This window comes from Lytechinus variegatus, chromosome 3, assembly GCF_018143015.1.
Source record: "Lytechinus variegatus isolate NC3 chromosome 3, Lvar_3.0, whole genome shotgun sequence".
NCBI lineage: Eukaryota > Metazoa > Echinodermata > Echinoidea > Temnopleuroida > Toxopneustidae > Lytechinus > Lytechinus variegatus.
The window spans coordinates 4,727,749-4,742,339 of NC_054742.1; the positions used below are offsets into that span (position 1 = coordinate 4,727,749).

A 14,591-nucleotide genomic window follows, 5' to 3' on the forward strand; every position below is an offset into this window, starting at 1 on the left:
CATATTTGAATCATGTGTACATGTACATCATTTATTCAATGTAGAATTTTGTTCATGCTTTTATAAATTGAATTAATTTATCTTGTATTTAATTACATTTAAGTCATAACACTATTTTTTCAGGTCATTAAAGCCTCTCAAATGTCCCATGCATAACTCTTGGCCTTGCCCTATCACTGATCAGTTTGCACAAGTTCAGTTTCAGGTCACATGATCATAGTTAAATGGCATTTAGGGTCAATGAACTTAGTACATGTATTTGATTATCATATTAAGGATGTTTTGTGAATAACGTATTGTTTTTAAAGTCGGCACTGCTGCTATATTAAATTGCATTATTGATCCACGGAATCCGTGTGAAAGTAAAGAACAAGAAATTAGAGCTACTTTTTTATGCTTGTGTGTTAGTTAAATCACTCTTAAAATAATACACATGCACATAAACATTATTTCATCCTTTCTCTACTCATTATTTGTAGAACCCTACACATGTACAGGTCACTTTGAGGCTGACTTCAGTGAACTATGGCGTCGGGCGGGGCTACAGGTCACCGAGATGCCCCCAGTAGTCATCCGCCCCAAGAGACCAGGTACGCCTCCCCCTCCAGACCCAAAAGCTAAGGGAGCCGATCAAACACCAGAGGATAAAGTAGAAGATGATGGAGAGGAACCTAAACCAAAGACATATGTTACCAAGGAGAAGTTCTCTTACTTTAAACCTAAGATTCATGTAGAGATGGAAAAAGAGGATAAACAGGATACTGTCACAGAAATCTTTATCAGAGGTAGGTATAAAGGTTTTTCTTGATTATCCAGTTGTTTTAATAAGTACAGCGTGTCCCCAAAAAAATGTCCCTCGGACATATGGCTGAATTAATTCTAAAATGTGGTAGTATTCTCAAATAAATGTTCATGGGTAGAAAGCTCACTTCATGATCTAACTTCTATGAAAATTTCATTGGTCGCGCTTCAGTGCTTTTGAATACACACTCTGTTATGTAACAGTGGTGCATTTTAGCCCATTCCAAGTTTGCAGCATTTCTGCATTGTCTATGGCATGTTAATCCCCATTTTTACATCCTGGATCTGAGCAGAGACATTTCCCTAATCATATCAAGGTTCATCAAATCATAAGCTTGAGCATGTTCAGAAGGACAAGAAACATTAAAAAATTAAGTTTGTTGATTGATAAGGAGAATCAGTGCACCAACTTGAAAGAAAATGTGACTGATGGATGAGTAAAATAAGCTGAAAAATAAAGGGGAATCCACAAGTTGATCACCCTTTGCGAAAAGGAACTTTATCAGAGAAAAAATTGTTTTTTTTTCGTTTAAAAAGTTACATTGAATTAACTTGACCTCAGTAGCTTATTACATGTAACTAACAAAAAAGTAATGAAAACAAAAATGCAGTATTGGAATTAGGCATGTAACAGACATGACCTGTTGTCTCAATCACTGTGCATCCCAATTATCAAACATGAAATGAACTGCCAAATACTGAGTTTGCCCTTCTGAACTTTGCTCAAGGGTGTGATTTGATCATGGAGGTTTCCCTGGTCAGATCAGGGAATTTCCTTGGTCAGAATTGTCAAAGGGGGTTGATATGCTAGAAAGTGCAGAACACACAGCAGTGCTGCATGCATGCAAACTTGGAATGGGCTGAAAAGCACCACTGTTACATAATAGACTGTGTATTCAAAACCACTGAAGCGAGACCAATGAAATTTTTATAGAAGTTAGAATATGAGATGACCTTTCTAGATTTATACATTTCCTTGAGAATAATTTTTATTTTTTGGAAGTACTTTAGCCGCAAATCAGAGGGACATTTTTTTTGGGACGCGCTGTATATAATGAGGTCGTCATTGGAGTTAAATTGTATCTTTATCTTTAAGAAATTATTTGTAACGTAATTGTTACATGTTGTAACATAATATATTTGGGTCTACTTTTCCTATGTACATAACTACTGTCACAATTAAAGAAGGTTAGAAAATAATTTCTAAACATTTGTTTAAAGCACCGATAGCATCTTCCTCTTCAAATCTATGTTTACTATCATAACATTGATCATGTTAACCCTATATAGCCTGGGCTATTTTGAAATTGCATGTCCCTGGGAGGGGGAAGGGCTGATTTGGCCCCCCACCCCAGATTTCGGCAGTTAATTACATGATCCTGACAAAAATTGTCACCCATGACATACATGTAATCTCCACAATGTGGTTGTCAATTGTACAAAAATTATTCAAATTTATTTTTGATTAATTGATTATACTAACTAATTGCATAAAATCACAATTTGCCTGTAAATCTTTAAATATATGTGTAGCCCCCAAGCTGCTATAATTTGGGCTTGACACTCTTCCTTATAGGATTATTATCTTTTTCACACTACAAAATTTATCATGAGACATGTCGAGGGGGGGGGGGGCTCGATTGGGTTAAGTCAATCATGCTATGGATTGCTTGAAACCAATTGCCAGTTGACTCATTCACTAAGTACTGATTTTTATTTCTTTTCTTAATTTTTATTTCTTTTCTTAATTTTTATTCTTCAGTGAGAAGTGTCCCAGAAAATTATTTTTGGGAATAGAAAATGAAAAAAAAAAGTAAAGGCTAATTATAGTATGATTATTTTTTGGCAGGGCGTGACAAACCCGCTAGTCTGCTTGCCCTCGTTTGAAGTGCATGTGCACATACGCAACTATCTTGTGCAATTTGCCGATGATGAAGGGCCAGGGAAACCCCTTATTTTGTCTTGTGTGCTCATGCTCCATACATCTGCGCTACATATGAGCGAGCCAGCTGATTCTCGAGCTCGCTCCAAACTTTTTGCTCAGATTCATGATCGTGCCCAATCGAGTAGATGAGTCGTCAGACTAAAATTGAAATAGTCCAGGCAGACTTCCATTGCTGTACATGCCTCATTCATAGTTCTATATCCCTGATGTTTTTTTTAGATTGATCTGTATCTTGAGTTTGATTGAAGAGGTAATTTCTAAGAGTAATATCACATCAGGTGATAACATTGTATAGAGAGTGTCGGAACAATTTATTGTCTAAGATGCTTTCTTTTAAAGATGTGATTGTTGATGAAATGTGAAGTGATGTTTTCAGCAGACAAGGAGAGTATTATTCTACCTACATGTATATTGTAAAAGTAAAGAGAGGTACACCCTGTACACTCACATCATGATTTATTCATAAACGTGTTCTTATAATATTTTTTTTTTGGGGGGGTGGGGTATGGGAATAGTGATAAAAATATAGTGTGTGCATGTATATGTATTTCAAGACAAATATGTATGGATAAACTTGTATTTACAGAGTACAACCTGTCTAGTATCTTAAAATGGGTAATTGTGATATGAAATAGTGAGAAAAAACGTGAATTCCAATGTAGCCCAGGTGATGAATTTTTGTTTGTCTTCTCAGCACAGTATACAAAAGAAAGATGAATTGTGTCATTCATAGAGCTCTGTCTGTTACTGGAAGGAGATATTCCCTTCCCCTCACCCTTTTTGTTTGTCAAGAAGAATTTATCAAGAATCTTTTAAAACACACATCTTGGCCTGAAATAACTCAGATAGCTCAGTGTTTTCAAGATTAATTTTCTGGATCTTTGCCATTTGATTGGAATTGCAGTGGTGGGAGTGAAATGAAAAAAAACTTTCTTCAGATTAATGAAGAGTCTATCACCATGACGTTCGCTATCAGAACATTCATCAGGCCGATTGTCCCATTGCGGCGATACATGCAGCAATCTCATGTACATGTAGAAGTATCTCTAAATACATGTATGTATCAAACATTTATACAACCAATCAGGTATTTAGAATGTCTATTACATGAATCATTTGTTAATATTTTTTTATATATAACATCCTCTTAAAGGAAGATGTATTATTTTCAATTGTTTCTTACTTCCAAATATTTTGTGTCTTGTAATATGGAACCACTGCTTTATTAATTTCATCATTGTTTTTTCCATTCAATGTGAAATAATTCTACAATATTTTGACATTTTTTGATAAGTGTTTGTCTACATAACCATGATAAAAAATCTCTTGAAATTGTTCGTAATTTCTCGTAAAATTATCTCTATTATCTCTATTGAGATAAAGCTTGCAGATAATATCCTTTGGGATTCACAGATTTATCTTGATGTGGGCTATAATAAGCCCTGGGGGGGGGCACTCAGTATATAATGCATAGTGGGTATGTGCCGCGGAGGGGACCCCCATTTTCACACTCAAATTTCCGTTCGAAGGCATAGCATTTTTTCCTTGTTGAGAAAAAGAACAAAGAAAGCCGCTCCAAGGCATAGCATTTTCTTTTTATCGAGAAAAAAGAAGAGAAAAATCCGCTCCAAAGCTTCGCATATTTTTCGTTACGCCGCTCCGATCGCATTGAATGAGCCGCAATTTTGGTGAAAAGCGGCCGCAGAGCTCCGCCAGCGGAGGCCGCGCTAGCTGCATCATGCACACATGACCGTTCCATAGGGATGCATACGTACTCACACGCTGGCGATCCGTTCCAAGGACCCCCGTTTTCACAAACATTTATCGTTCCGAAGCCCGTTCCGAGGACCCTCCTTTTAACAATAAGCCCACTCCAAGGCCCCGGTTTTTTTGTCTCGCCCGCGGCACACCCCCACCACTTTTTTGGTCGAGTGCCCCCCCCCCCCCCCCGGGTAATAAGCCAATAAATGAAGATAGAAATTTGATTTTCATTTCTGGGTCCTGTTAAAAAATAGGGTTGACGTTGGATTAAAAAAAAATAGTTTTGGTCAGTTCCCTTTCAGCAGTTTTGAACAACATTAGTGCAATAATTATCTTGATTGGTCATTGGCAGAAAACTATTAGTGCCCCTCCAATGCTTTGTCTCCTGTAGAGCCCGGGTCTGAATATGATCCATTCAATTAGGTTCTATAATTACTCAATGTGTTTGTATCAGGATAAGTTGAGAGAGAGAAGTGGGGGGGGGGGGCAGAGATTACTAGCCACAAAGAGAATTTACTTTAAAGGTCAAGTCCACCCCAGAAAATTGTTGATTTGAATTGATAGACAAAAATCAAACAAGCATTACCCTGAAAATTTCATCAAAATCGGATACATAAAAAAGTTATGACATTTTTAATTTTTGCTTTTTTTTGCAAAACAAAAATATATGCACAACTCTGTACATGGTACTATATACATTATTTAATACAATATTTCATTTTTTACAGATTTGGCAATAGAGACCAACTGTTAAAATATGATGGCAATTCCACATGTTCAGGGAGGAATTAAATTTTGTTTCACATCACAATGAGGAAAAATTAGAATTTTTCATATTTCATATAATAAAATACAAAAGAGATAGTGAGTTGGTGACGTCGTCAGTTTGCTCATTTGCAGACCGGCGAGGACGTGCATATAACTGTTCTGTGAAATTGAGCGAAAATGTCATGACTTTCTTATTTTACATCCGATATTGATGAATTTTTTTGTGTCAATGCTCATTGGATTTTTCTCCTATTATGAAAATCAACTTTTTGTCGGGATGGACTTGTCCTTTAATGAATTATTCTCTTCTTGTACTTTTGATCATTTTTATGTGATTCAAATCCAAATTAAATTGCATATTTGATTTGTTCATGAAATATTAAAAAAACAGATGTACTTTACTGTGGAATAGAAGATCTTTGAAGTTCTCAACCATTTTTGTTCATCACATTTCTACTTTACCATTTCCATAGTAATTCAATGAAGACTAAAGTATCTTATGATAATAATAGCTGGATTTATAAAGCCCTTTTTGCCTGAGGATACAAAGTGCTGCTATTATTACCCCGGCTTTAGCTCGAGCTACCATCACCGGCACTCAGTGCATGCAAGTAATTACTCCTGCCAGGTACCCATTCACCTCACCTGGGTCAAGTGCAGCAAGTGTGGATAAATTTTATGCTGAAGGAAAACACGCCAAGGCTAGGATTCGAACCCACGACCCTCTGTTTCAGAGGCGAGAGTCAGAACCACTAGATCACGATGCACCCACATCTTATATCAATTTAATTCAACAGATGGTTATTTGTGGAATGAACTCCCATTTTGTTTTCTTGTTTTAGGTTGGAAGATTGATGAAACAATGGTTGGAATCTTCAAGCAGTGCTTCCCAGCAATAGAAAAACTCCATACCATCAAGTGAGTAACATACTCTTGTACATACAGCAGCTATATAAATTACTTTCTTGAAAGCCCTAATAAAAAACCTAGACTCCCTATCCAGCAGTCTGAATTTGATAATTAAACATCACTTGATATATTATCGTGCATACATGTACATTTGTATACATTTGATACAATTTTTCTGTTTTTGTTTTTGTTTATTTGTTGTTATCTGCTGCATTGTTTGCATACCCTATTAAATGGAAGTCAGATGAAAAATGCTGTACAGGTCTGAATGAGAATGGTAATTTCAGGCAGTGTTTTACAATGATGTGTATGAAAGTATGATTAAAAATGACACATTTCCAGATGGATGAAAACACATTGATAAGTAGCATAGGTCAGATCATGCATAGGGGATGTGGGTTATCCATCAATGAGATCATGCATTGATATGGACCTGAATTTTTCATCATTGTAGTTTACATCACCCTAATAGTTTATCTTTGAGGACTTGCATATTTTTAGAACTGACAGTTGATATTTCACTCCCAGGGGGGGGGGGGGGCCACTTACATTGACGAGTGGATACCATGTGCGACCAAAAAAAAAACACGTGATAAGGTTGTCAAAAACACAAAAATAATGAAAAAAGGGTATCTTTTTCACTAGGAAGGCTATGTGTTTAGGGTCAAATTGGCGGGGATGATAAAACAAAATTTAAATGTTTTATTAAGGATGTCCTTTTTGCGCCAACACTACGTGTTTAGAGTCTGATTTTTGGTATGGAAGGTGGGGCCGTATACTAAACCAAAATTAATGATGTGTAAAGGTAAAACCGACGATCGACGGGCCTGTGACATAACAATAAAATATTGCTATACTTCTTTAGGGGTTCAATTCAGGGAATACTTCCCAAAAATATTGTTTTGTTTCCAATACTTGTTAAGGGTAGGGTTTCACACGTCATTACTTGTTTAGGGGTGCATTTTCAGAATATGGAAAATATGTGTTTAGGGTGCTTTTCGAAACCCCATGGTCGCACATGGTATCCACTCGTGAATGGAAGTGGCCCCCCCCCCCAGATTTCACTACAAAACTAATACTATTTGAAGTACATGTATATTCATGTCAGGCCTATGCATACATCATAGATTAATCCAGTTATCCAAGTAATATGAAAGTGGTCATTATCTAAGGATAATGATTATTGCCTGAGGAAACTTCAAGTTATGTTATGTTTGAGTTTTGCAAAAATATGAAATCAATGCCATAGTGGACTGGACATAAGGTTGAATGCTCCGGTCATTTGAAGTTGCATACTGAAGTGAAAAAAAATTGAAATGAACCTAGTTTTTTATTTTTTTTCAAAGTGCGTTGTTTTTATTTTAAAAGTTGTTTTTGAAATTTAAGATCGAGTCCCTTTGGGTATTGTACATGGTTGGATTGCTATGTTCTTGAACTTGAAAATGCATCCATGAACACACTCACTGTGACCTATCACTACCGTACCCTGAGGACATTGAAATGAAGTGCATATTTGAAATGTCAATCTCCTGTGAAAACAACTCCTTTTCAAGTGTACTTATAGAGGGAGGCTCTACCAATTTGGGATATTAGAAGTGGAAAGAATACAAATCGATTTTTAGTTTGAAAAAGCTCTCCAGTAAAGAGTGATAGTTTGTAAAGTGTTGCATTTAAGATAATTTTTTTTTATTTCCTCTTTATTTTGGTGGGGGGGAGTGGGGGTATTGCCTGCTGTGTATAATGGTTTAAGTTCCATTTTAAACTTTTTTGCTTTCAATCAATTGAATAAAAACTGTAAATTGGCTTTGTTATCTGAAAACACTCTGGAAGGTTGATATGTGTACATGTTGAGACACCAGGCAATCATTGAATTATTCATTGCAGTATTTTCTATTAAAGTGTGTGAATAAAATTTGACAATCTGGCAAAAAAATAGATTCCTTCTAGGAACCAAACTATAAAAGTGCTTTCCGAAAAATAGAAAATAGATTGGTGTAAATTTAGCTAATTCCATATTTACCTATATATATATAATGTATTTGTGGCCAGCTTTTTTCATTGACGTATTCCCCAGTCTATGAGAAAACATTTGTAGTGGGATTTCTTTTCAATTCTATCATATGGATGATTAGTGTATGTATAGTGTACTTGTCTTTTTTTTTCTTACATGTATTTCTTTTTGTTTTAGAGCCTTTAGAACAAGTTTGCTCTTTGTTTTCATCATTTCTTTGGTTGATGCAGTGATCCAAAAGTGCATAGACCTTTATACACGTACTTGTCAAGTTCAGATAGTTTGGATCAGGAAATGAATTCAATCTATGTTTGAATATTTAATATAAGTGAGATGGACAAATAATATTTTGTCTACTGGTTATCAATAGTTTATTAGTCTGCAGTGAGAATTCATTTCCCTTCTATCTTGATAATGTACTGTATGTGTGCCCTTCAAAAGCAAATGTTTTGATTGGTTATTGCAATAGATCAATACGGCAATAACAAACCTTTCCGTGTTTATGTCTAGGAGCTATTGACAGGATATTTTGCCCTCACTGATTGCACTGTCATTTTCTTTATCGAACTAAGATGTCTCCAGACAATAATGAAAATGGTGTATAGAGATGGTTAACCATTTTCAGAGGGCATTTGCAAATATGATGATTATTGAGTTTGTGATTTTAAGAGTGATGAGTTAGGACTCCTCATGGCAAAGATGTTGAAAGTGACAAGATGTATCCTGTAGCTAGAGGGTTAGCTTGCTTGGATGAAGCTCATCAAACCTGCTGGGGAAATGAATCTTTGCTCATTTCCAAATGGAGATGATGGGGATGATTTTTTTTCAATATAAACACAATGTAAATACTATCATCAATAAAAAATATACATGTACAAGCAAAATTGACTGAAAAGTCATAAACATTTTCTGCCATGCATATTCAATTCAATTTATTTTTATCAGTAGCCTAGGGTATAAAAGCAACAATATAAATGGTACAAGCATGACATAAATAAAGTATTATACTGGAAGGGTGTAACAGCCACAAAGAAATTGACCTTATGTATGGCCGACCCAAATGAAATAGCATAGTAACAAATCTAAATATATCTTATCTAAATATAGTAACAAAATTTGAATGCAGAAAAAGGGAAAGAAATACCGAACTAACCCATACAAGCAAAGCAAAATAATCATTATATAATGACGAAATAAAAAATGAATAAGTAGTGATGATTTTGGTATTTATAATTCCTCCTTAAAACATTAAGAGAGTAAAACTATCCCTAATTTCCTTTGATAAAACATTCCAAATTAATGGTCCCCTATAAAATATTGAATTTTGAAATAATATGGTTCTTTAGGTATATGAAAATGACTATTCCCCCTGGTTGTATAGTTATGTACATTACAATTTAAACCAAAATAATATTGACTGGGGTAACAGTTATACATAAAAAATTGCAATTTCATAATTGTAAAAGCCATAGAATTTTAAAATCCACCGAGACTTAAAAATTGGTTCAGTATGAGCATAAAAAGATGAATGGTTTACAATTCTTATTGCACATTTTTTTAAAAATTCTATCCAGATTTGAAGCACTGCCCAAGGCAAGAATACCATTTAAAGGTGCAATAAGTGCATATAAATATTTTGTAAAATAGTGATGGAAAATTGCATAATCTTTACAAAATGCCTCTACATGTATATTATTTTTGAAATTCTGTTACAAATTAAATCAAATAAATGAGGAGTTCATAGCAATTTACTATCTATTATAACACCAAGAAATGTCATGCCTTTTTGTACACTGAAATTTGCTAATTGCACCTGCAGATTGTCAATGCATATTTTGTATTAAAAAAAACAAACTTTGTTTTAGAAATATTTTTTTACAGATAGTTCATTAATAGCCAACCACAGAGTCACCATTGTTAATATTCAAATAAAATTGCACTTCCAGAACATCAACATTTCATGTGACATGAAGATATTTGTATCATCTGCAAATAATGTATAATACAATTCAATTTCGAAGATATATTGCACAAATCATATAAAAGGGCCCAAGATGTAATAATAATTTATCTGTTATTTTCTACCTCTTGTTTTGTGTTATTTCATAATTAATCTGAATAAACCAGACTATGATTTTTTTTTATCATAGATGTATAAAAACCAAAATATACTCAAGGGACTGAAGAAAAATATGAATATCTGTTCGAAATCACCTCGAAGTAAATAAAATCCTAGATATTGTTTTTCAATTCACAGGGAATAGCTAGTGTGTAGCAACTTAATGTAAATAGATGTTATGTTACTGTAATGTTGTTAGTTTAATGAAAATACAGACTGGATTAAAAAGATGACCCTTATCATGTTCATAAACAGTTTTGGATTTAATATTTAAAAAAATGCAAGAAGATAAAACAAAGTATAAAACTGAAGAAAAAAAAACAGAATATTCCAGAGCTACATGTAGATGTTTATGGAGCTGATATTTGATTTTTTTTCTTTATAAATGCTCAAATGTTTATTTTAGAATAAAGGGGGATGTTTTGCTGAGAAATGTGAAAAATAACATAACAATTTCCAAGGTATCATGTATTTCCTTTTACTTATAGTTGAAAATCAAAGGAAAAGAATCCAGTGTACTAACAAAGGAAAAATCTTGACATAAATACTTACTGCTGTATCAAGGGATCAGAGCTCCTTAAAGCTAACTCTGATAATTCAAACAGGCAATTTGTAGAAAAACAAGGAATTGTCCAAATACATTGATCTGAATAGAGAAAAGTTCTTTTCAGAAATGCAATCTCACAGCAATCGTCTCATGGGCTGTTATCAAATTACATTTTGAGATTGATCAAGAAACTTTTGAGATATCTTTTTGCTGCAATACAAAATCCCAGTCAGGAATCAGAGGGTAGTTTATGCTCATGCTGTGGATTCACTGAACTTAATATGTCAGCTCTCATGATATTACAGTATAATGCACATACATGTACATGTACAGTAATCTAAAAAAAAACACATTAAGAATGGGAAGTCTGTCTGCTTATCACATTGATTATTATGCTCATTCACATTATACCAACCATGCTTCTTCAACAAGGTACTAGTATTTGATTCTTTTGATCTAACCAACCCCATCCATTGCACCCCCATCATTTACTTGGCCTTTTATTATAAAGTGTGATGTACATACACCTGCTCTGTTGGGTGCTCATTGTGTATATTGCTACAAAATGATTTTTGTCCTCATCACGAATACCACATGATCAATTTTTATGTGAATAAATACATGTATGAATATTTCACATGAAATAAAGTGCATGAAAGTAACCCTGTGCCTCCAGCAACCACTTGGTCCTTGTATTGAGGCTCATCTACAGTGTTAGAAACTTGATTAATATTGACCTGAAACTGATTTAAAGGAGTATCAATTGTCTTTATTGAATTTAAAGATTATGTGTGGAAGATTATGGAGTGTTTCACTCATGATTCCTGAGCCTCATCTTACAAAGAGTTGCTATTCATCTGGGGTGGTATTCTGAGGTCATTTTATCTTTAAAATATTTTATTTTATCTCTTAAAATGAAATTGGTATTCTGAGATGACATTTTATCTCTCAGATAAAATTTACAATTTTATCTTGCGTATAAATTTTATCTTGCGTAACTTTTAATGATACGCAACAAAACAGTACCTGCGTAGACAAAGGCATCGCGTATCTGGGTATTGCAACGCAGATGATGTGCTTGCGCCCAAGATAGTTTGAAGAAAAAATAAAATAAACTTAAAAGAGGGTAGGGGCTATTTTATCTCCGCGACGTTGATTTCACCAATATTTCTAGGTGAATTAACCCCAAATGTTGACATGAAAATGAAGAAAAATTATATATTTATTAAGAATAACACCTCAACGTTATTCCTGTACAATAAGAAAGTATTTCATATTGTCTTTGAAATGATGCTTGAAAAGATGCGATACAGACCTCGAAAAAAGATGAGAGCATTGTCCTTTTTGTTAAAAAGAAATCTCTGTAAAGACGCGCGAGCGTATAGTGCAAGCGTATTTGAAGTCAAAAATTGACGCAATCTCACCCCTTTGCCACACCTCCTTGTGGAATGGATTTCCATTGGTTGACTGACACGAAAGAGCTATAAAAGCGCGTTTCTAATTGGATATTGATTAAAAAGTAGGTGTGTCATACAGAGATAAAATGAAGATAAAATGGTTCTCAGAATACCAATTTGGAGAGATTTGAAGGGTATTTTATCTCACTGATTTTAACGGAGATAAAATATTTTATTTTATCTGAGATAAAATGGATCTCAGAATACCACCCCAGGTCAACCTCAACTACAGAAAACTAGCAACGCCCACATCTAAAATGCATGTCTGTCCCAAAACAATTTCTAGATACGATTCATTCATTCATCGTTTTCTTGACAATTTGGTGTGTTTGTCTTTGTTTACAAAGGACATTTTGAAAATTTCCTGCAGAAAATTATGACACTGATGGATTTCCTTGGAGTTACGATTGGTTGGATCAATCCTTACGATTGGTTGGATCAATCGTAATTCTTTGTAAGACGGGGCCTTGGAGTATTTTAGTTTATTCCTGAAGAGTATTTCAGTGTGTTTCTGAAGTTATACATTTGTACAGAGTGTATTTCAGTGTATTTTTGAAGTTGTTAATTGTACAAGGTATAGAATAAACTTGTAGTTAGAGGGTGGTGTCTTGGAATCCCGCTGTGGAATTAGCATAATTTGGCAAGACATCGCTCCACTTTTGGCCACTCTGCACCCAGGTGTTTAATGGCTACCCAGTAGGTTGCAACATGGACCTAGCTATCACTATAATAATCACGTAATAGGTCCATGGTTGCAAAGACCAATTTAGTGTGCCTATCTCTTACTGGAAGTTCTTGCTAGAATGCTCCCCTGGGAGTGGAGAAAGTGCATGTAGTATTATACAGGCAAACCACTATCACAACCATGGTCCAGATTATATGCTGGCCAGGGAAAACTTATTTATTTATTCAATGTTCTCTTCCTGTTTTGTTAAATTGTCATTCATCGAACTATAGTTCATCAGGCATGCTAAGAATTCTGAGGAGGAAAATGAATTTGGTTTTAGTTTGACTGTATATAGCTTTATTTAAGAATCTGTAGGGAAGAGCTTTGTGGTCTTTCCAAAACTAAAAGTTATGTTTGAGCTTTCATGAGTAGGAGAGAGTTCAAGGCCCTAAAAAAGAAAGGTTTGCAATTGATTTGTAGAGGAAACACCTCTGATTGGCTTGCAGTAAATCTTGATTGGTCATTTGTGTTTCCTGACTGATAGGTATCAGCTGGGGATAGAGCTTCATCAGTTATAAATCCAGTTGTAGGATCTTATTTCTAAGAATACAACCCATCTTAAATTTCTTTAGTAATTCTCTCTCATGATTTCCAACCATTCTTTGGTAATCACAGCAACAAGATAACACCTGAGGACAAGGGGAATTCTTCAGAGTAGTATCTTATAAAGCACAATGATTCCTCAACCATATTGTTAGTGTTTTGCACTTTAGATTTTTTGAAGTACTGACTCGACGATTTCAAATCATTTTGAAACTTTATATGAAATTATTTTCTAGCCGTTTGGTTCATATTTCCTAAATATCATCTAAAACACAGCAGAACTTTAACACTTTATTTTTTTAAATTTCATTTTTTGGTGGGGTTCACCAACTTTGGGGCACCACTGCACTGTATTTGATGTATCATGTCATTACCCTGACTGTAGCTGAGCCACCATAAATGTGTTATTTAGCATTCAAGGAATACATGAAAATCCTAACGGGTACCCATTTACTTCACCTGGATCAAGTTCAGCACAATGTGGGTAAATTTCTTGCCGAACGATAACACACCATGGCTTGAATTCAGACCCATGTCCCTCTGATTGAAAGACAAGAGTCATAACCACTAGACCATGATGCGCCGGATTTGGGTTCACCAATTATAACCATTACAATTGAATTTATTTCCTTTTCAATGCATGTAAATATAACTTTAATTTCTTTCTTGTCCAAAATAGCTTATGGAACACTAGCTTGACAGAAAAAACATTAAAGGAATTGTCATCGTTCTTGCCTCAATGTCAGAATCTAAAGTAAGTATTTATGTTTCTGTTTATGGTAACTGCTGTAGGAACTCGGCAGCGGACAGCGTTTTGTTGGTAAACGCCAAGCTGGCATATAACCAATTACCGATTAAACATTTTATGTCTAGTTTAATCAGTCATAGTGGCTGACGTTGGAGATGACAGATATCACTCGATCGGGCCTTTTTATCAAAGTGGAGACAACTGCAGAGTTGAGATTCAAACTCACAACCTTGCGATTAAAGTCTAATGCTCTTT

At 34.7% G+C, this 14,591-nt stretch overlaps 1 protein-coding gene across 13 annotated transcripts in view; it reads left to right on the plus strand.

The window, feature by feature from the left end:
- Positions 1–14,591, plus strand: part of LOC121410040 (leucine-rich repeat-containing protein 71-like) — a 64,074-nt gene that overhangs the window by 21,122 nt on the left and 28,361 nt on the right. For all 13 annotated transcript variants that reach the window (XM_041601862.1, XM_041601863.1, XM_041601864.1 and 10 more), the window contains exons 3-5: positions 480–785; positions 6,118–6,193; positions 14,268–14,342. In XM_041601862.1, the coding sequence (XP_041457796.1) occupies positions 480–785; positions 6,118–6,193; positions 14,268–14,342 (457 nt within the window). The remainder of the gene's footprint in view (positions 1–479; positions 786–6,117; positions 6,194–14,267; positions 14,343–14,591) is intronic.